This window comes from Amaranthus tricolor, chromosome 7, assembly GCF_026212465.1.
Source record: "Amaranthus tricolor cultivar Red isolate AtriRed21 chromosome 7, ASM2621246v1, whole genome shotgun sequence".
Classification (NCBI taxonomy): Eukaryota; Viridiplantae; Streptophyta; class Magnoliopsida; order Caryophyllales; family Amaranthaceae; genus Amaranthus; species Amaranthus tricolor.
The window spans coordinates 12,642,932-12,663,041 of NC_080053.1; the positions used below are offsets into that span (position 1 = coordinate 12,642,932).

Here is a 20,110-nt window from a genome sequence, read left to right on the forward strand (position 1 = left end):
ACTTTTTATGCAAATTTGTCTAGAAGACTTATTCTTCTTAGGATCTTGTGGTGTTTCAGGAACAACTAAAGTAATAGGGGTCTTTTTTGAATGAAGATCTTCTTCTACTTCAACAAGGGTAGAAGTAGCATTATCTTCAATTTCTTTTAAAACTTTTGTTTCCATTTCAATAGAAGATACAGTTTTTCTAAGAAGATCAATGAAATAAGAATGTCACCTACCATTCAAAGAACATGAACACTGAGAAACCCATTCATATTTACCATCCGCTATTAAAGGATGATCTCTATAATAAGAAGCCATAAAATAGACCAAAGGATGTTTCGAATTTTCTGGGCAAAAAATCTGAAATTTATCTCGTTTTAAAGGGAATAAAATGAAAGGAATTAAATTTGAAGAATTAAACCACAATAGATGAAGGTAATTCAACAGATCTGAGTTTTATGAGTAGAGAGAAAATAAAAAATGAAAGGGAGCAGTGAGAAAGAAGATAGAGTGGCATGAAGGAATCATGAAACTAGCATTTATGATCACATGGAGTAATATATAGGAAGGTTCTAGATTTGGATATTTTAATGCCCAAAATTAGAAAAAATGAGGGCATATTGGTAAAATACGTGGCACAATATGTAATTTCAGAATTTTGTATGAGGGTATTTCCTCAAAAAATTATCCCAAAATAAAAAGATTCTAGATAAGAAGAACTTTTATAAATTTCCAAATGGGCAAAGTGAGGACTTTCGAAAACGAAGGGAGTATGGTAAAGTTGGTGTTTTAGTATGCTAAAATTATTGTACTAGTATGTTAAAGTTGGTGTATTAATGTGTTGAAGTTACAGTTTTTGCATGCTGAAGTTGCTATTTTGATATGTTAAAGTTGGTGTTTTAATAGGCTAAAGTTTTCATTTTAACTATTTTAAGTTTATTTCTATAATATGATTAAGTTGGTATTTTATACACTTAAAGTTGATATTTTAGTATGCTGAATTTGATTTTTAGTATGCTAAAGTTGGTGTTTTAGTATACTGTAGTAGATATTTCAACTTAATTAAGTTGGTAATTTTAGCATAACAAAGTTGACATTTTAAACAATATAAGTTGTGTTTACTTCCGTATAAGCAAATGCTATTGGTGTTTTCATCAACAATCCTATTCTCTTTATCAAACTCTATCATCAATTGTTCTATTGAATGAACCTACATATAAAACAAGTAGGCATTATTACCATATGTATTTAGTCTTTAAACATATTAAAGTTGGTATTTTGATGATCAAAATCAAGTTCTTATCAATTAATCATCATCATAATCATCATACCTAGTGTATCCCGCCCATAAAAAACTATGGTCAGGGTCTGGGGAGGGAAAGAAGGCGGCAATTCATACCCATAAAGGAGAACGCGGCAAAAGAGTCCCTCGACTTAAAAAGATCAAGAGATGTTCCTGCAATGAAAAGAATTGAGTGAAGCTGAAGCTAGCTCCGCAAGTCTGTATCTTATTACACAAAATTAACCCTTGAACATAAAATAAAATAAAGGGAGCATATAAATAAAATAAATATAAAAAGGTACTAATAATAATATTAATAAAAACGTATAAAAGCCAAAGAACAAAACACAATAACAGGTAAGCGAAATAGAATCAGAAGTCTAAGACATAATAAGGCGCCTCCCACTACCCCTATCCCTGGTCAGGTCCTTAGAGAGGTGTAACTCGTGCAAGTCAATTTTTAGCTGTTCCTCCCGAGTTCTTCTAGGTCTTCCTCGACCCCTCTTACCCTCTACTATGATGCTTTCTATCCTCTTCACGGAAGCGTCAAAAGTCTTCCTCTGCACATGTCCAAACTATCCACCTCATCCATGCATGACATAAGATCCTTAAATCTCTTGTTTTTGTCCTTTATCTTCTCCTTCAGCTCCTCGTTCCACCACGACGACTCTCTATACGCTCTTGGTTTCCCCGAAGACAGCCCTAAGGTTTCTTTTCCCACTTTTCGAATGGTTTCTGCCATAGTCACCCACATTTGGTTTGCATCATTAGACTGACTTGGATAACCCAACTACTTTATCTTTCTTGAAAGGGTTGAGACCACATTTCCTTTAAGTCTCCCCCACATGATCTTTCCCCAGAACTCTATTTTCTTCTCGACAATTTTCTTCCTCATCCGAAACCCCAGTATTAATAATCTATGGGCATCTCTGTTCCCAGCACCACCTTACAATCTAAGCACGAGGTTCGATCCCTCTTGCGTACTAAAAAATAGTCGACTTGGGTTGCATGTCCACCACTCTTATATGTAATCAAATGCTCATCTTTTTTTTTTTAAAGATCGAGTTTGCTATAACCAAGTCTTTTGATAGCGCAAACTCAAGCAAATTCTCCCCTCTATCGTTTCTTGCACCGAAACCAAACCCTCCATGAACAGAGTTATAGTTGTTTGCCTCTTTACTTATAGGTCCATTAAAGTCTCATCCTAAGAAAACTTTTTCATTTTTTGGGATCGTCCTCATAAGATCTCCAAAGTTATCCAAAAACTCGTGCTTCACCTGCTCATCGAGCCTAACTTGGGGCCCACAAGCACTAACGATTGATATGACCTATTCCCCCACTACTATTCTAACTAGCATAATCATGTCGGTACACCGCCTTACTTCAACCAATTGCTTTACAATATCATTTGACACAAGAATACCGACACCACTATGCTTGTCATCCAAACCTGTATACCACAACTTATATCCCTTTACATCTATTGCTTTCCGCCCTTTCCACTTAGTTTCTTGAACGCATGCCACATGACACAAGAAAGCTCAATCGCCAACTCCAACGACTTGGCTTCTAGGGTACCTATGTTCCAAGTCCCCACTCTCAATTCTAGATCCTGCTTACACTAGCCCCCTGACCCCCTTTCTTGGACCTGACCTCAGGTAACCATAATTTCTCTCTAACTCTATTTATAGATTTTATTATCAAATTTTCATTATTAATTTTCCAATATTTCACTTATTTTATTGATTATTTTATCAATCAATAGATTTTATTTGTTGATAATTGCATTGAATTTTGATGATTTAGAGAATAAATATATGCATGAATGACTAAAGAATGTTGTTTTTGAATTTTAAATTCAACGCAATGTGTACGAGGGAGGATGAAAACGGTGATCTTAAACCGCATGATTAAGTTATAATTAGATGTCTATTTCATTTATTTAAAAAATAAAGTACATCGGACTAAACTTGAGCTAACCATGGACGGGCTACCCGCACGACTAAAAAAACGAGCGGGCTTAGACAACGTTTTTTTTTTAAAAAGATTTTAAATCTTGATAAGTAATACCCTGCCTCCAAGATAAATGGGCGAGTAGCGATACCAAATGAATACGCGCGAGTATACCCGTCCGCCCGCTTAGTTTAATATATTAATTAATAAATAATAATGCTATTATTTTTTTAAAGTTGTTCTAGTCTACACATCTACTGTCTACATTATCCTTTAAATAATAATTACCTAGCTTAGTTTAATACTTCTATTAATATTCTAGTCTATTTATACTCGAAAAACGGGCGGGCATGAACAACGTTTTTCAAAAAAAATTTAAAATTTGGACGGGTAATATCCGCCAGCCAAGATAAATGGGCGAGTAGCGACACCAAAAAAATACCCTCACGCCCATTTAGTTTAATATATTATTTATTAAATAATTAATTCTATTAATTATTAAACTAGTATTACTACACGACCCATACCCAACTTTAGTTATTAGTACCCATATCCATCTTTAGTTCATTAGTACTAGTCCTAGGTTTGCTTCTTTTAGACTTTAAGGTTTTTAATTTTACCGTCTATATTCAATATTTTTAACCCTAATAGCATTCAAGCAGTCGACTATCAAAGTTCAAACAAGTAGCCGACTCCATCGTCTATATTCAATATTCATGTAATTTGAGTATTTTGAGATTTTATATATTTTAGACAATGTATTGTATTTTAAATTGTTATTAAAACTTAACTTTATAATATAATTTATATTTTTAATTTTTATATAAGAAATACCTGCTTACCTGGGGTCCCACCCGCTTTAAAAATAGGCGGGTAGCGACAAAAAAATATGCCTGTAAATGCAGGGCGGGTTTTTGAATATTTGAGCCCGCGGATAGGATTTTTAGGTACTACCCGGTTCGCTACCCGTCCAAGCCCGCCCATGAACAGCTCTACTTCGTACCAAGATAATGATAATCAATGATAAGTAATGTTTATATTTATGTAATTTGAGACTTTTAATGTATTTAGAGTATTTTAAATAATATATTTTATTATTTTAATTGTTATTAAGGTTTAACTTTATTTTATATATCGTATGTTTATTTTTTATATGAGAAATGGCCACTTAACTAGGAGTCCGCCCACTAAAAAAATAGATAAAAAATAAGTTTGCAAATGCGGGTGGACTTTTAATATATGAGCCCATGACTGAGTAGATTGGGATTTACCCAAATCCATTAGGCGCTCAAAGCTCTTATAAATAGTTGTGAATTAAGCCTCCAAAAAAGTATATATTTCTGTATGAAACCATGTCATCACAATCTCAAAGTGTTTGACAGGTCAATTCGGTTTGGAATTTGGCTGAGTCGTCTCAAATACACGTAAAATTGCACTCTTCTCTTTCTTCATCCTCTCCCCTTTTTGGATCTACGGTGTCGGTGATCTCATCTCTACCAATTCTCACCCCCTCCTTTCTCTCTCCTTCCATATCCCCAAGATCTCTCCTTCCCCTTCTCTTCCTTCTTCCCCTCAATTACCGTTGCCCTAAATCCAGGAAGAAGGAAGCGTTGAAGGAAGGAGACCATAATTCAATTACCCTAAACCTAAAAAACCTTATGGCAGGTGCATCAAGGCGATTAAGGGACTTACAATCGCAATCAGGAAACAAGATCTGTGTTGATTGTTCTCAGAAAAACCCACAATGGGCCTCCGTTTCTTATGGTATCTTCATGTGTTTGGAGTGTTCTGGAAAACACCGTGGTCTTGGTGTTCACATTAGTTTCGTTAGATCTGTTACCATGGATTCATGGTCCGAGATCCAGCTTAAAAAAATGGAGTCTGGTGGTAACGATAAGCTTAACGCCTTTTTATCCCAGTACGGTATCCCTAAAGAAACTGATATCGTCGCCAAATACAATTCTAATGCAGCCTCTGTTTACCGGGAAAGAATCTCTGCCCTTGCTGAGGGCCGTTCTTGGAGAGATCCACCTGTTGTCAAGGAATCTTTGGTTGGGAACACCCAGAGAAAACCTCCTTTGGGTGGCGGTAGGAGTAGTAATAATGGGGGTTGGGATAGCTGGGATAATGATGATTCCTTTCGATCATCGACTGATGATTTGAGAAGGAATCAATCTACTGGGAATTTTAAGAACAATAGTGGGATTGGGAATGGGAATCATGGCCCTGTGAAATCTAGATCCTCGTCTGATATTTATACGCGAGCAGAATTGGAAGCTTCAGCAGCCAATAAAGACAGCTTTTTTGCTAGGAAATTGGCGGAGAATGAATCAAGGCCAGATGGAGTCCCTCCATCTCAGGGAGGCAAGTATGTCGGGTTTGGGTCGAGTCCGAATCCAGTACCTCGGAATAATTATAATAATAATCCACAGGGTGATGTTTTTTCTGTTGTTTCTCAGGTGGGTTACATTTTTTAAATAAAGTTTCTTTACATTCATAATTTTGTTTATTTGATTCTGGTCGTTTGTTTTGGGTAATGCAGGGAATCGGCAAATTGTCATTGGTTGCTCAATCAGCTGCTAGTGTTGTTCAAGCAGGCACAAAAGAAATTACTTCAAAGGTATAATAATTTTTAGATTTGTTCTCTTGCTGCCAAATGATATTGATAATTGGTTTATAATGTATTCTTTTTGTGCTTCTTATTGGATGGTGTGAATCTCTGATAGTGTTAGTTTTGCTTTTCTTTTCCCGGGTTATATTACATTCCATTGCTCGGATGAATGGTCGTATGTACGCAACCTTACCCCTTAGTGATCTTGGTGATAACAAATAGGTTGTTTTTAATTGTTCTTTGTTAGAAAAGAAAACTTCGCTTGCATTTGCTTACATCTTTTGCAACTTTACATAGTTAAAAAGTGCATACAACTTAGTGAGCCATTTAATATAGTCCCTTGTATTTCAAAATCAAACATTACATGTCATTGGCCCGTCGAAGTAAGGTACAGATTTGTTGTATTACATATGGGCTATAATTTTCTCTGCATAATTTAATCATCAATTGATGTGCTGATGCTTCTATTCCTTCTTGCATATCAATGATTTCATGTGCTTCATATGTGCTGTGCGAGTACTTGTTGCTTTTCTTCTAAACTAAAATGAAAGCCTAAAAGAGGTTATACTAAAGATTAAACAATGAGAATTAACGAACAAAAGCAAGAGAATGGATGCAATGTGTTTATGAGGTATCTAAAATGTGGTTTTATTTGTAATTGGATTCAACAATACAAGTATAAATAAAACTCCCTTATCTTGAGAACAATCCTCTCAAGATCACACATAAAAAAAATCAATGAAGAACACCCTCAAATTTCTACAAAAAATAAGCCCTCTCACAATATGTGTGTTTTTGTGGTGATTTGTTTTATGAATGATGCATCCTTTTATAGATGAAGGAGAGCATCACTCTTGAACCACACATTAATCACCATTAAACCACATTTATCATCAACAATTAACCATTACAATTAGTATGACAATATACAACACAATAAACATAGCATTTAACCAAGAAATACTATGGTCTACAATGCCATACTGTAGCTAAAACGTCCAAAAAGGAACCTTAGGCAAAGTGCTTGAACGAGCCATAACCTTGCTCGAACGAGCACTCCTCACAGAGCCTATTGACCTGCTGCTGATGCACTGCTCGAACGAGCAGTTCTTGGCTGCCAGCTTCTGACTTCAATTTCTTTGTTTCCTTGTTCAAGCAACGACATCCCATGCCATGACTCGTTCAAGGCATGGTTCCTCACATCAATGGAACCTCAAACGCTCCATGTTAAACACCTCGTTAATCGTTTCAAATCTTAAACCATCGCAATACGAAACATCTTTATCACCCTTCTCCAAAGTGCAAGACAAAGAATGTTCGATTAAGTGTTCAAAGTTAACGTCATTGTTAACTTGACAATGTTAACATGGTTTAATAGACATCGCTTTCCATAGCTTATTTGATACTGGCATTTGCTTCATTAGTTACCTTGTAGCTTAATGTTGTTGAAGAAATTTTGAAGGCAAGGACTCAAGAAGAAGATGCCAATCATGTTAATGCTTACATTATTAACTTCCTCCCTTTATACTCTTATATTTCTTAGGTTTCATTCATATCATGTCATAATGGGAAGAGCAATTCTCTCTCTCTTTCTCTCTACCATCTTCCTGCTCTTAAGACAACATTCCTTAGAGCCGCTTTGAAGTGTCTGCAAATATCAATTGATGAATACTAAAACTGATTAAGAAATTTTGCTTCTTTGAAGATGTAAGGTTAAGATTATATTGAATTGAACTTCCAATGTTTAAGGCTTTGGGCATTTTGTTGAACTTCCAATGCTGAAGTGTTGCTCTGATTGCCGCTGGATGATGAATCAGACTGGAATAATATCTTACTTAGTCACAACTTTATCCTTTTGAAATGTTCAGAAGTTGCAATCATAGTTTACCACTGTTGAGTTGGAGTTTTTGAGCCTTTGGAATACTTTGGACTAAAAATGAGTACATGAATGAGCAAAAAGAATGTATGGGACACTTATAATTGATAAATAAAATTCAGAATGGGACTTAAGACTTAGGATTATTCATATTTTGTTGCTATACTAGAAAAGTCTTTGGATTGTTGATGTTCTGTTATACTATATTTAGAGAAGCATTTGTATTGTGTGGGTGAACATGATTAATTTGAAATTTTAAACTACATTTGTATTTGTACAAGTTGCTCATTATTTAGCTTGCTTTTTTATAAATAAAATCAAAATCATAATTTGCTTGGGCAGATTTTGGAAACCATTATAGTGGTAAATTTTCCTTCCAAATCTTTAGCAGGATTTGTTTAGGACAAATAGTAAATATTTTTTTCATTTCAATTCCTTTCCTCTCTCCTCTCTAGTGGCAGATTTTGGAAAACTTTATAATTTTCAATATTTTCACTTCTCTTTTGCATGTCTCATCCACTATATTGAAGTCTGAATGATATGCATATGCTTTACAGTTTTATATTTGAGTAATGTAAAATTTAAAGGTATGGATTATATCATTGAAGGAAATTTTTTGAGTTTTGTTCGATTGACTTTCCCGAGAGGGATCAATTTGGTCATTCAATCAACTACTGTATAAGCACCTCAAGCAACATGCAATAGTCTATCCTGTGTTCACTTTCCTAAGAAAAGAATTTACTGTCATCAAGTACTTCTCACAGAAGAATTCTAAGAATGATGAGAATGTGCGAGCACTAGGGGTTGACAAGATGCTTTTTTCTAATGACCTTCCCCGACTGTGAACCAAGAACCTGACGACATTTTCTTTGAAGAAGTAATTTTTTTCTCACCAATAATCACAGTTTATCTAATAAATCAAATACCATAATAGTAATTATGCGTTTTTAGAAACCTTTATACATTGTGAACCAAAAATATGACAAGTTTTGGATAAATTTAATTTGATGTCATTCTTGATTATATAAATATATTTTTTACTTTTTCATCATATAGAAATACTCAATAAAAACTTTAATTTTTCTTATTAAAAAAAAAAATCTAATAAAGCAAATTTCATGAACAAAAATAAGGTCTAAAGAGTGTTTCTATGAACAGATCAAAAGAACTACTTTTAAAATGCAAAAGTTGTTTACGTCCATGTATATATCCCCCTTTTTGTTATTTTTTTTTACATGACCATAGGCATCATGCTATGGAAGGGTATGCTACTTTTGAATGGCAAAATCATGTTATGTACCGTGATCTTTGTTTTTTCATTCATGCATGCAACATGTGCACCTAGCATTTAATGATTATGATTACTTTTTATTCAGAATCTTGATTCTAGATCTATGTGTTGTGGTCTTTTTTCTGTAATTCATTACGATGATTATGTTGATATTTGTTGAGTACCTTGGTAGTTCAATGTCTCGTTTTCAATTTTTATTGATGGTGTTACTGTTTTACGTATTAGCCTTTTATCTCTCTCTGCTATTTTCGTGGAACATTTAGCCTCTTTTTGGCAAGTTTTATACACCACAACCATCTAAATTTTTTGATATTTATTTGCTTTTGCCATTTATATTGGTTTTGATGATTTAGTTTTGTATAGCTATACTTTTATGTTCTATATCCTTTTTTTTCCTTGGTGGTGCATGAGTAGCCGGAAACTCTGCCAACAGACTGCAGTCTGCCCTGTGTTTTTGCCGACTTGCCTCTTAAATAGACCACTCCTGAAATTACCATAATGGTCACCTTTTAATGAAACCCTTCGTTCTTTCTTTGCTTCTTTTCTTTCAGAGTCTTATTTTAGAAGTTCTTTACCATTACAAAATGTGTCCATTTCGCCATAACAAGATCACATCATATTTGATTGGTCGAGGTGTAAAAATTTTGGAAATCGACCTGACCAATACTACTTGTATAGTAAAATTGTAATAAACATGAATTGAGCTGTTTCAAGGTATATTTCATAGTCTTGGCCAATTTTTGGAGGTACGATAACCACATCACCCCGTCACCGTTGATCGAAACCGCATTTTTGCACTATGGTGTGTTCTATAGCAGTCAATGGAATTTTTATTATATTAATTATTACCTTCCTTACCATCTGTCTCTTAGTCTTGTGCTTTTGAAACCCCCATTTATTTATTGACATAAATAAATTGTCGGTACTTTAGACTTCAGTCATTTTATATAAACTTGATCTTCCATAATAGTTTAACAAAACAAATGGACTTGAGACTCTTCTGGGGTCTGCAAATTTCATTTGTAAATGAGAGCTTTTAGGTTATTTTCTTGTGGTGGCAGATGCTCTTCTAAATTATAAACAATCAGTTTAGGCCTGTCCTTTGTCAATATATTTTAAGGCTTGTTTGAATCTGAAAGTCACTTAGAACATACTAGTCTGGTAGTATATGATTTTAGAGCAGATAAATTTTGGCTGACATTTTCTTTGTAATACTGATGTCATACATTGATTTTGGTCTAGGTCAACCTTGGCCAACCATATCCGTGATGTTCTTATGATTTCTGGTTGCCCATGGTATCTGCTTTTGCTATTTTGTTTGTGCAACCTGGATTTAGCTCAAGGTTTCTTTGTAAACGATTAGCAAGTTGAAAGTGATGTTCTCTTTCTAATATGCACTTGTGGATGCTTGTAAAATGTCTCTACAACAGCGCATACTTAGGGTAATCTTATTGATAGATGCTTGTTTCCTGATTCAAATATGATTAAATTTGACTTATGTCGTATATGATGTATGTTTTCAGGTTCGTGAAGGTGGCTATGATCACAAGGTCAATGAAACAGTTAATGTTGTTACTGCTAAGACTTCGGAGATTGGTCAGAAGACGTGGGGCTTAATGAGAGGGGTCATGGCAATGGCTACACAGAAGGTTGAGGAGTACACTAGGGAGACAGGAGTGAACTGGAATAGTGAGAACCCACATCAGACAGAAAACGAAAGCAACGGATATTATCAGAACTTCAAGCATGAATCTCAAGGTCATGGATGGAACGGCACTTCAGGTAACGGGCAATCTTCATCTGGCAGGAATAATTCGTCTTCATCTTGGGATGATTGGGACCAAAAGGATGACTGGAAAGATAACTCTTCAAAAAAGGAAGGATCATCTCATAGTAATGATGGTTGGGCTGGTTGGGATGACCCCAAAGATGATGGATTTGACGATTTCTACCACACTGCACCTAAACAAAGTTCGGGTCAAAATGGGAGATCAGAAGCCAGATGGGGTGAGGGCGGCTTCCTCTGAGGTTTTGTCTAAAGTCGGAGCGCATTCTCATTACTCACATTGTTAAAAAGGTATTTGTTATGTTTGCATGTGTACAATGTTCATCCCCGAAAGAATTCTCTTGGGTAGAGACACATTTTACTCATATTTTTCAATTTATGTCTATCGTTGACACTGCTTTTTCCAAAGATTTCTGTTAACGATTAAGTTTTACACCCTCTTCCCTTCCCTTTTCTCCACTCGTTTCTGGTTTGCTACTTGCATCTTGTATCATAGGATTTTTTTCTTGTTTAGTTGTCAATGAATCATAACTCATTTATTCTTTGTATTTTTGCTCCGAGTTATATTATGTCGTCTGCTCCGAGTTAATAGTATACATTCTACGGCATGCACTATTTATAATGGTTTAGCTTAGGAGTCATTGAGCCGATTTTCCTTATTGTAGAATTATAATAGAAACGATATATTGCTTAAAATAACCATCAATAATATCAATTATTCAATTTATTAGAATGGGTATTTTTTAAGACCAACCGCTAAATAGTTGTCATTTGTTCGATTGAGAGATTTGACTATAGAAGCTTTTACATTAAAAGGGACAGAGGATGAGAAGTTGCCTAACATCTTCATGGCTGTAACCAAATATCTTTTAAGGATAATTACATAAACATATTTTTAGACATTGTAGACTGTACAAGGTAGTTATACACCCATTACAGATGGTTAAACTTGGGAGCTACCATCATTTTCAGTCTCGCAGCCCACCACCTTATAAACAGGAACTTCCTCAACATATGCCGTATCATGCTGTTGAACGACTAGCACTGACGATACTATTGCGTTGTTGCTCGATGATAAGATGTCCCCTATAGGCCCTAGCTCTGCATGCTCCGCTTGTCGATCTGCTAGCTCTGCCACCATTGTTGATGGGAAACGACCTTTTCCTACCACTATCAGCTCGTAATCGGCACTTCTTCCTAGCATTACCACTGCTTCCTCTATGTTCTTCCCCTTCCTTTCCATGTACTCTACTGTTCCATCCCATTTGCTTAGGAATTCTTGCACCATGGTATCGTCTACTGCCTGAATTGAGTATAAAAATTAATCGGGATTAATAAACTAGTACGTTTTTTCATTTATTTCTTTTACAAGAATAGACCGACAAAGTTTACCTTCTCTTCATTGCGATTGATGGCAGCGACGGAGAACGTATAATTGCTGTCACTACACTTTTCAGGCGATGGCATCAACTTAACATTGTTAGTTGCATCGATTTCTTGATTTTCGATGAACCTAATAATCGTAACTTTAACAACAGGATGTTCAGCCATTCGCGCCCCAAGTTCTAAAGCTTCTCGATCATCAGGACCACCAAAGAACACAACACACACCCGCTGTCTACTACCTATCTGCCTTTCATCTTTAGCAGATCCCAACCGAAACCCACGATCCAAAAACACTGCAACCGAACAAGGAGCATTCTTAAGCACCCTTTGGTTCACTCCCCTCCATCCATGCCCCAAATTCTCTACCACTTTCATTTCACCCCCTTCCTCCTTCCTCCACAACTTATGAAAAGGCAGTATGATCATCATCACCCTCTTCCGCTCTGCAACGTGTTTGACATCCTGGTGCATTGTCGAAAGTGAGGAAATGGATGTCATGGGACGGACCATAACCTGCCCTAATTGACCATATGTCTCGAACGCTGAGGCAACCACGTCGTGGATTTCAACCCGACTACTGTGTGGAGTTGGGTCAATGAACGGGAAGCCATTACGACGTAGACGTTGGACCATGATGATAGAGGAGGAACGCTCAGTGAGCTCAACAAGGTGCATCACATACAGCTTTGTAGCCGTGCTTCGAGTTGACTCAATGAGGTTGATAAGGCCAGGTACGTTAATGGGGCCATGTGCACAAGCTAATATTCTAAATTGTATGGAAGAACTTGGTGTTGAACCAGAATCCTTCACGGATAGATCTGGTTGAAGCTTTCGCTTTTGGGACTGTTTACCATCGCTTACTGGCTTGTAGATTGCCATCACAATCGGTGTGGTTATGAAGGTGGTGAAGAGTGCCATTAGTACTAAAATTGCGAACATTGCGTCATTAAGCACCTGAAAATTAAGAGGGGCACAACTCAAAAAAAAAAAAAAAAAACAATAAAACCTTAGAAATGTTCTGGCCAAACATTTATATTTCTTTCATTTCATATCATAATGACTATTATTTCAATCTCTTTTAATTTGCCAAATTTTCTATTTTGAGTAACGTCCTCGTTATTTTTATTTTTGGAAATAGACTTACCCCTTTCATTCTCTTTAAATTTCATCAATACAATTTAATTTATTTCTTTATAATCTATGTTTTCCTTAAAAAACAGTCAATTTTATCTTTGATGCTAATTCATAGAGACAGTATTGTATATTAAAGCGTCTCATTAAATTGATTGTAATTTTTTTTAGGAAAAATTACCTATAGTAATTCAATTTTTTCATGATGTTCCTACAATAATCTCATTAAATCAATTTCTGTTTTTTTTTACTTATTTAGAATTTTCATGTAAATTTTTAAAATTTTTCTCTAATTTCACATTAATTTTCAGTTTACTTTATTGGTGAATTACCTAGTAGAGCAGGTCATCAGGTTACTCAAGTTTACTCTAGGCAAATATCTCTTTAAGTTGAAATTGATTAATTAATAGGTGAGGTTATTATAGGAAAATTATGAAAAAATTAAATTATTTTAGGTAATTTTTTTTTTTGAGAAGTTTTATACATCCAACTTCCAAACTTCTAAGCCTCAAAAATTTGAATAAAATAAGATGTTTTAACAATTTAATTTCAAAAATAAGTTTCGTGAAAACTTAATTCCCAAAATAAGCGTCTGTACATTCAAATCTAATCTTGGAGTAAGTCGCTGTTACTAACAGCGACTTTAAAAAAAATATATTTTTTTTTGTTTTTTTTAAGTCGATGTTAGTAACTGCGACTTAATGCGTTTTAAGTTTCCAGTTCTCAGTTACTTCCTCATTCCAACCTACGAGATTAAGGAGTTGACTAGTTAACCTTAAAATCGCTGTTACTAACAGCGACTTAAGGAGTTGACTGGTCAACTCCCTATGTAGTTGTTAGTAACAGCGATTTACTCCAAAGCTAGATTTGAATGTACGGAAGTTTATTTTGAAAATTAAGTTTTCACGAAGCTTATTTTTGAAATTAAATTGTTAAATGATCTTATTTTATTCAAATTTTCTCTAAGCCTCCCATGGAAATGGATAATTAAATGAATGAATAATAGTGTCATCATTGCAATACTATAAACTACTTACCCTTTATTTTTCTTTCATTCGTCTTTGAATGAACTTACTCCTTTTAATTTATTTATTATTGTTCACTTTGTTTTTTTACTAAAATTATTGATTACTCTTTGTTTATATTTTATTTTTAATTTAATTTTGTTTGATTTTCTCATTGTAAATTTTGCTAATGTCTACTTTCTAATATATTCGATTTTACATATTTGAATATAATTACAATTAAATTAGTGTATTGATAAGTGTATAAAAATAATTGAGACAATAATAGTGAATTGAAGAAAGTATTATAAGGCAATCCAATTTTTACAACTTAATTTAGGTATAATCTCATATAAGCAACATTTAAAATATATGTTAACAAAATAATTTGAAAGAAATCATCATTGTCATTATTAGCCAGTGTAAAATTAATTGATACAATGATACTGAAGTCATTCTTAAATTCATAACTTCAACTATTTTTAAAATAATGATGAAATTAATTCAAATTTAAAATTAAATTTTATTAATTTATCAAACTTTAAATTTAAATCAATTTTAAATTTTCTAAAAAAATCATCGTTTCCAAATATTCCAGGAAAATAAAAGACAAGCAACTTGTAAAAATTGAAGGTGGGTAAATGAAAAATGTATTTGGACAGAAAATGGTTAGATGGGGGCTAATTAGAGCTTATCCTTCATTTATTTATAATATTGCTTAGATTATTCTTCAAAAGTCAATGATGCACATTTTTTCTTAAATTATTTTATTATTTTAGTAGTGTTGTTCGTAATTGTAAAAGTCAACCAAGCAAAATTTCGAAAATGACTACGTTACTGTCGGATGATTGTAAAGTGTTAGCTTCAATAATGAATTCTTAAAATTCCTGGTTCTACATGTCTTATTATTAATCGAAGCTATTTAGAAATAAGGCCATTAAATTACAACAAGTCATCGTCTTATCATAAGATAATCACATATGATTATTTTATTTTTTCAATAGATTGTTTTAAAATTTGTAAATAATTGTTTTAAGATTATAAATAATCATTTTAAAATAAAAATTATCACTTGAAAATTATAAACAATAATTCTAATATTATAAGTGATCATTTTAAAAGAATGTATATATTAGATCACTCCAAAAGCAATGGCTAAACCTTAAAACCGTCTCGTGATTAAATTATTGAGTATCTTGATTGATATCTAAGTTGTAACTTATAATACATGTAGATATAGTCAACTCCAAATTAATATTGAGATTACTTTGCTTTGGAAAAAAAAGGGAGTTTGGTACCTTTAATTATACTTTATATTTATTAAGGACCAACTCAATCAAAAGCTTAAGCTGATGGTTGAAGCTTTATAATATGTTATATACTCTAATACGCCCCTCATACGAGAGCCCATTGGGCTAAAAGTGTGGATGCGCATAAGCGTAGAATATTCCACTTTAAGGAGAGACGGTTGAAATTCGAACCCGTGACCTCTTGTCATGTTGGCTCCGATACCATGTCAAGGACCAACTCAACCAAAAGCTTAAGCTGATGGTTGAGGCCTCATGATATATTATATTATATACTTTAACAATATTCCTTCATGAGATAATTGAAACCCAAATAGATGATCAGAAATAATTTATTTTAATTTAAAAGAAAAATTTAAAGGAAAAAGAAAAGAAAGAAAAGAAAAGACCTTTTTTTCTTTGCCAATGTTAAGCACAATGAGCTCCACCAAACCCTTGGTATTCATCAAGACGCCTAGCGCCAATGCTTCCCTAGATTTCATCCGACAGAACTTGGCCACCGTAAACGTACCAAATATCTTTCCGAAGCAGGCCGTCGCAATCACCAAAACCAGTAGACCCCATGCCTTTGCCCCTATTACATTCAATATTAGTTCTAAATATCATCCTTTCACGTAATAAGTTTTACTTATTTGGGTATAGTAAATAGATGATTGAATGGTCAAAATCAGAATCAACTCTGAAATTTATGAGATTCGAAGCAAAATATTTAATTATAAGTTCCTAACAATTAGATATATATTATGACTTCTAACTATTAACTAATAAAGAGTGGGTTTTCTAATATTTTTAAAAGGGTCCAAGGCATAGGTTTCTCTTGCCCCCTATAGGGCCGACCCTAGTCAAACCAACTTTATGTTCGATAGATGTGTTGGTTAAAACAACTTTTGTTATTAATCAACTAATTTTAAAATAAACTATTTTTATTAACGTACGTGTTTAAAATTAGCTGGTCAAATCAGTTATATATGATTTACCAAAGACGGGAAAATCTATTCAAAGAATTGATAATTTGAATAGGCGCACCGTGTATCTTTGTGACGTCGGTCTTAAGCCCACTGGATGCAAAATATAGAGGCAGCAATAACCCTGATACAAAATCTTCTATTCTTTCTAACAATTTCTCAGAAAAATTCCCTTCTTTTGGAATTATTAAACCAAATATAAAAGCACCAAATATAGAATGAATCCCTATAAAATCAGTCATAAAGCCAGCCACAAGTACACTGCCTAGGGTTAAGGTGATATAGACCTCATCCACCACATCGGAGCAACGTTTAGCCATCCAGACCATCACAGGCTTCACAGCCACAAACATGATTATCACAAACCCGACTCCAGCTAATAAGACCCACAACGATACCAATGGGCTGCTCTTGTGGTGTGTCCCTTCATTCGCGTTACCTGCAACCGTAGTTTGATAGAATAAATTAAATATTATTGTAAAATATTTTATTTGTTCTTTTAAATAATTTTATAGATCCTTTCGTAAAGTTATTATGACAAACTGTTGGTAGCGAGTAGCTGATAACTGATTTGACACAGTTAATTTTATTGACCAATTTGACCAGCTGGTTTTAAACATACTACTATGAGCAATTTGTTAACCAGACTAAACAATCAACTAGGACTATTTGGTAAATGATTATTAGTTTGTTGTTTGTGGTTTTTATGATTGACGTATTTGATCAATTAAATAAGTGGATAATGTTTAATTTTATAGCATTCTATTTATTTATTATTTTTTTGAAAGATTGTAACCTTTAATTCTAAGCTTATACATAAGAAAATGATAGTACAATCAAATATTAGTAAGCAATTTATATATTAGAGAAAAAGCAACAAAACAAACAAAATGCCTATGAAAAATGTCAATTAGACTATCTTATTCATTTGGCTTTTAAGGTAAATTATTCTAAGAGACCGTCTCTCCGAAAGACGCACTAGATATATGGGTTAAATAGTCTAATTTGTACAAATTAATAAGAAAATAAATAAGAATATGAGTTCCTTGTTTTAGGTCTTCGATCTTTAAAAGACAGTCTCTCACAAAAGTGTCTATCTCTTTAAAGAAAGCAAGTTCAAAAGTTTTAGTTGTTTAGTAACTATAAAGTCAAAAATTAAAAGTGAAAATACAATTAAAAAGCCTAAACAAAATTCAATTATTAAAATTTTTTAATGCCATGTTTGCGAATGATGATTTTCTTTGGAAATTTAGAATTGGCTTAAATTTATTGTTTGGCAAATTAAAAAATTTTAAATTTGAATTTGGATCAAATTCCACCATTATTTTTAAAGTAGTTAAAGTTGAGAATTTGAAAATAACTAGCCAAACTTTATTATTCTCAAATTCTTCATTTATGATATCATAATTAAAATTTATAATTTGAAATAATAAAATACTTGTTTCTAAACACTACGTAAATGTATCTTTAGATAAGCCACTAACCTGCAAGTGCTACAGCAAGGGCAAGGAGAATCCATGCAGCGACATCGTTAAATGCTGCAGCAGCCATGGCCGTCTCACCAACTTTTGTGGTCAGGAGTTTGAGTTCCGCTAAGATACGGGCCAACACCGGGAAAGCAGTGATGGAGAGTGACACCCCCATGAAGACGAGGAAGGGGCCATACCCTGCCTCGTCGGCGCCTTCGATGGACTGACGGAGAACGACGGCAACTGCAGCACCACCTACAAAGGGGAGACTTATACCAGCTAATGCAATAAAAAAAGCCTCCTTACCACTACGGCGTATTGAGGCTAGGTCAAGCTCAAGACCAACTAAAAACAAGAAGAAAAGAAGGCCAATGCTGGCTACTGATTCAAGAATTGGTGTACTCCAACGTGGGAAGATTGCTTGCATGTATTCATTGTTCCTTCCTAATACTGATGGTCCCAGTAATATTCCTCCCTGGCAAGTAACAGTGTAATCCCATCCGGTCAATCGGAAATCATATTATAAGTCGTATTAGTATAATAAATCAAACAGGTACCATTTTTCATTTCAATTAGTGGTAGTATTTGTTGGAGTGTGATAATTTGTCACACTCATGGGTTCATTTTTGTGGACTCATCCACGGGTCACCTGTGATCACGAGTAATGAGGGTTGACTTACATATAACACATGGTGAGTTTTACTCTAGCCTAAAACCATATGGTATTAGGAGGATTATTCACCAAGTATTATATACTAATTCACACCCTAATATTTTATTAGCGATATGGGATCTTCAAATGTGAAGTATTTCCAACATTTTAACCATAATTAAAAATAAGGTTATTTTTGCATGGCATTATAAATCGTGTTGTAAAGGTGTTAAATTGCTTTTTAGGTTGTATTAAAGGATACCTTATGATTTGACCAATATATAAGTGTTATAGTGTAAAAAAGCGGTAACGGTTGCGATCTCGGTTGTTATCTAAATATTGGTCGAAACCATAAGATATCTCTTAATGCGGCTCAAAACGCGGTTTTGATTTTTTACACCTTTACAACGCGAGAAATATCGGTACGTTTGTTTTGAAAGCCTTTATAACGCGGCTGATGCGATGCGATGCGACCTTATTTTTAGTCACGGTAAGGGGACTCGTAGGAAAGCGATGTATGGTTACTCTTGTTACCATATCATCGTTTTGTAACCGCTATAGCGATCATTACCGCATTTTTACACTATGTTTGGAATAAATAGCAAAAGTAAAAAGATAAATAAAAAATAATAAAGCTAGGGGGAGTACTTACGACGATCTCAGCAATAACTTTGGGTTGACGAAGAGGTTTGAAGGCAAAGGCAAGAAGACGGGTGACAACTAATATTAAGGTGGTTTGAATAATAAGTAATGGAAAGGCTGTATGTAGAGCGTTGTCACCTTGTAGGATTCCATCTGAGGCTGTTTTTATGCCCGTTATGTTCACTCTACCTCCCATTTTCTATCACTTTTTTTCGACTCCCTTATTATAATTATAAGCAAGATCACTAATGAATTCTAAACTTGGCTTATTTTTCCAAGTACACACTTAATAGGAAAGAAATACCCAATCAATATATATAGTGCGCTAGATTACGTGTCCGTACGTAAAAATATATTTACATATGGCCATATACTATGTGCCAGAGATTACTATTATTAAAAGAACAAGGTACCTGAAAAATATAAATAAATGGAAAATAATAAAATTGTAGACTGATTGATAAATCAATTTAAGATGAATTAATATATAGCAGATTCTCAGTGACATTAACGGCCCGTTTGGTAGACAGTAATAAATCGCGATAATGGGAATGAAAATTAGTGTAATTTTAGTTGAAAAATCTTTTAACTACCTTGATGGTCATACTTGACAACCTTCAATCATCTAGTAAAAAACTTTTTAAGTTTCATTACCATGGGAATGACATGGAACTTTTGATAAACTTTTACACTATAAATTATTCCCATTACCGTCATTTAGTACCACTAACCAAACGGGCCGTAAAAGTGTGAACAGAACTATATGGATG

The 20,110-nt window shown here is 34.0% G+C and overlaps 2 protein-coding genes across 2 annotated transcripts; one reads left to right on the forward strand and one right to left on the reverse strand.

Moving 5' to 3' along the window:
- Nucleotides 1-4,490: 4,490 nt before the first annotated feature.
- LOC130818773 (ADP-ribosylation factor GTPase-activating protein AGD7-like) lies at nucleotides 4,491-11,332 on the forward strand. The gene is made up of 3 exons (XM_057684973.1): nucleotides 4,491-5,679; nucleotides 5,763-5,840; nucleotides 10,522-11,332. The coding sequence occupies exons 1-3, from the start codon at nucleotides 4,879-4,881 to the stop codon at nucleotides 11,023-11,025; spliced, it is 1,383 nt and encodes a 460-aa protein (XP_057540956.1). The 5' UTR covers nucleotides 4,491-4,878; the 3' UTR covers nucleotides 11,026-11,332.
- A 155-nt stretch (nucleotides 11,333-11,487) lies between these two features.
- On the reverse strand, nucleotides 11,488-19,607 carry LOC130818772 (cation/H(+) antiporter 20). Its single transcript, XM_057684972.1, has 6 exons — nucleotides 19,351-19,607; nucleotides 18,062-18,521; nucleotides 16,639-17,016; nucleotides 16,002-16,186; nucleotides 12,177-13,124; nucleotides 11,488-12,087 (listed from the first exon to the last, which is right to left on the reverse strand). The coding sequence occupies exons 1-6, from the start codon at nucleotides 19,534-19,536 to the stop codon at nucleotides 11,728-11,730; spliced, it is 2,517 nt and encodes an 838-aa protein (XP_057540955.1). The 5' UTR covers nucleotides 19,537-19,607; the 3' UTR covers nucleotides 11,488-11,727.
- Nucleotides 19,608-20,110: the final 503 nt, after the last annotated feature.

What these genes read in the sequence shown, in the direction of transcription:
- LOC130818773 (XM_057684973.1), top strand. Translation starts at nt 4,879, where the DNA reads ATGGCAGGTGCATCAAGGCGATTAAGGGACTTACAATCGCAATCAGGA. An exon ending in TTTTTTCTGTTGTTTCTCAG is followed by an intron (nt 5,680 to 5,762) that starts GTGGGTTACATT and finishes TGGGTAATGCAG; the next exon opens with GGAATCGGCAAATTGTCATT. An exon ending in CAAAAGAAATTACTTCAAAG is followed by an intron (nt 5,841 to 10,521) that starts GTATAATAATTT and finishes GTATGTTTTCAG; the next exon opens with GTTCGTGAAGGTGGCTATGA.
- LOC130818772 (XM_057684972.1), bottom strand. Translation starts at nt 19,536, where the DNA reads ATGGGAGGTAGAGTGAACATAACGGGCATAAAAACAGCCTCAGATGGA. An exon ending in ACATTGGCAAAGAAAAAAAG is followed by an intron (nt 13,125 to 16,001) that starts GTCTTTTCTTTT and finishes CTTAATTTTCAG; the next exon opens with GTGCTTAATGACGCAATGTT. An exon ending in TCAATCGCAATGAAGAGAAG is followed by an intron (nt 12,088 to 12,176) that starts GTAAACTTTGTC and finishes TACTCAATTCAG; the next exon opens with GCAGTAGACGATACCATGGT.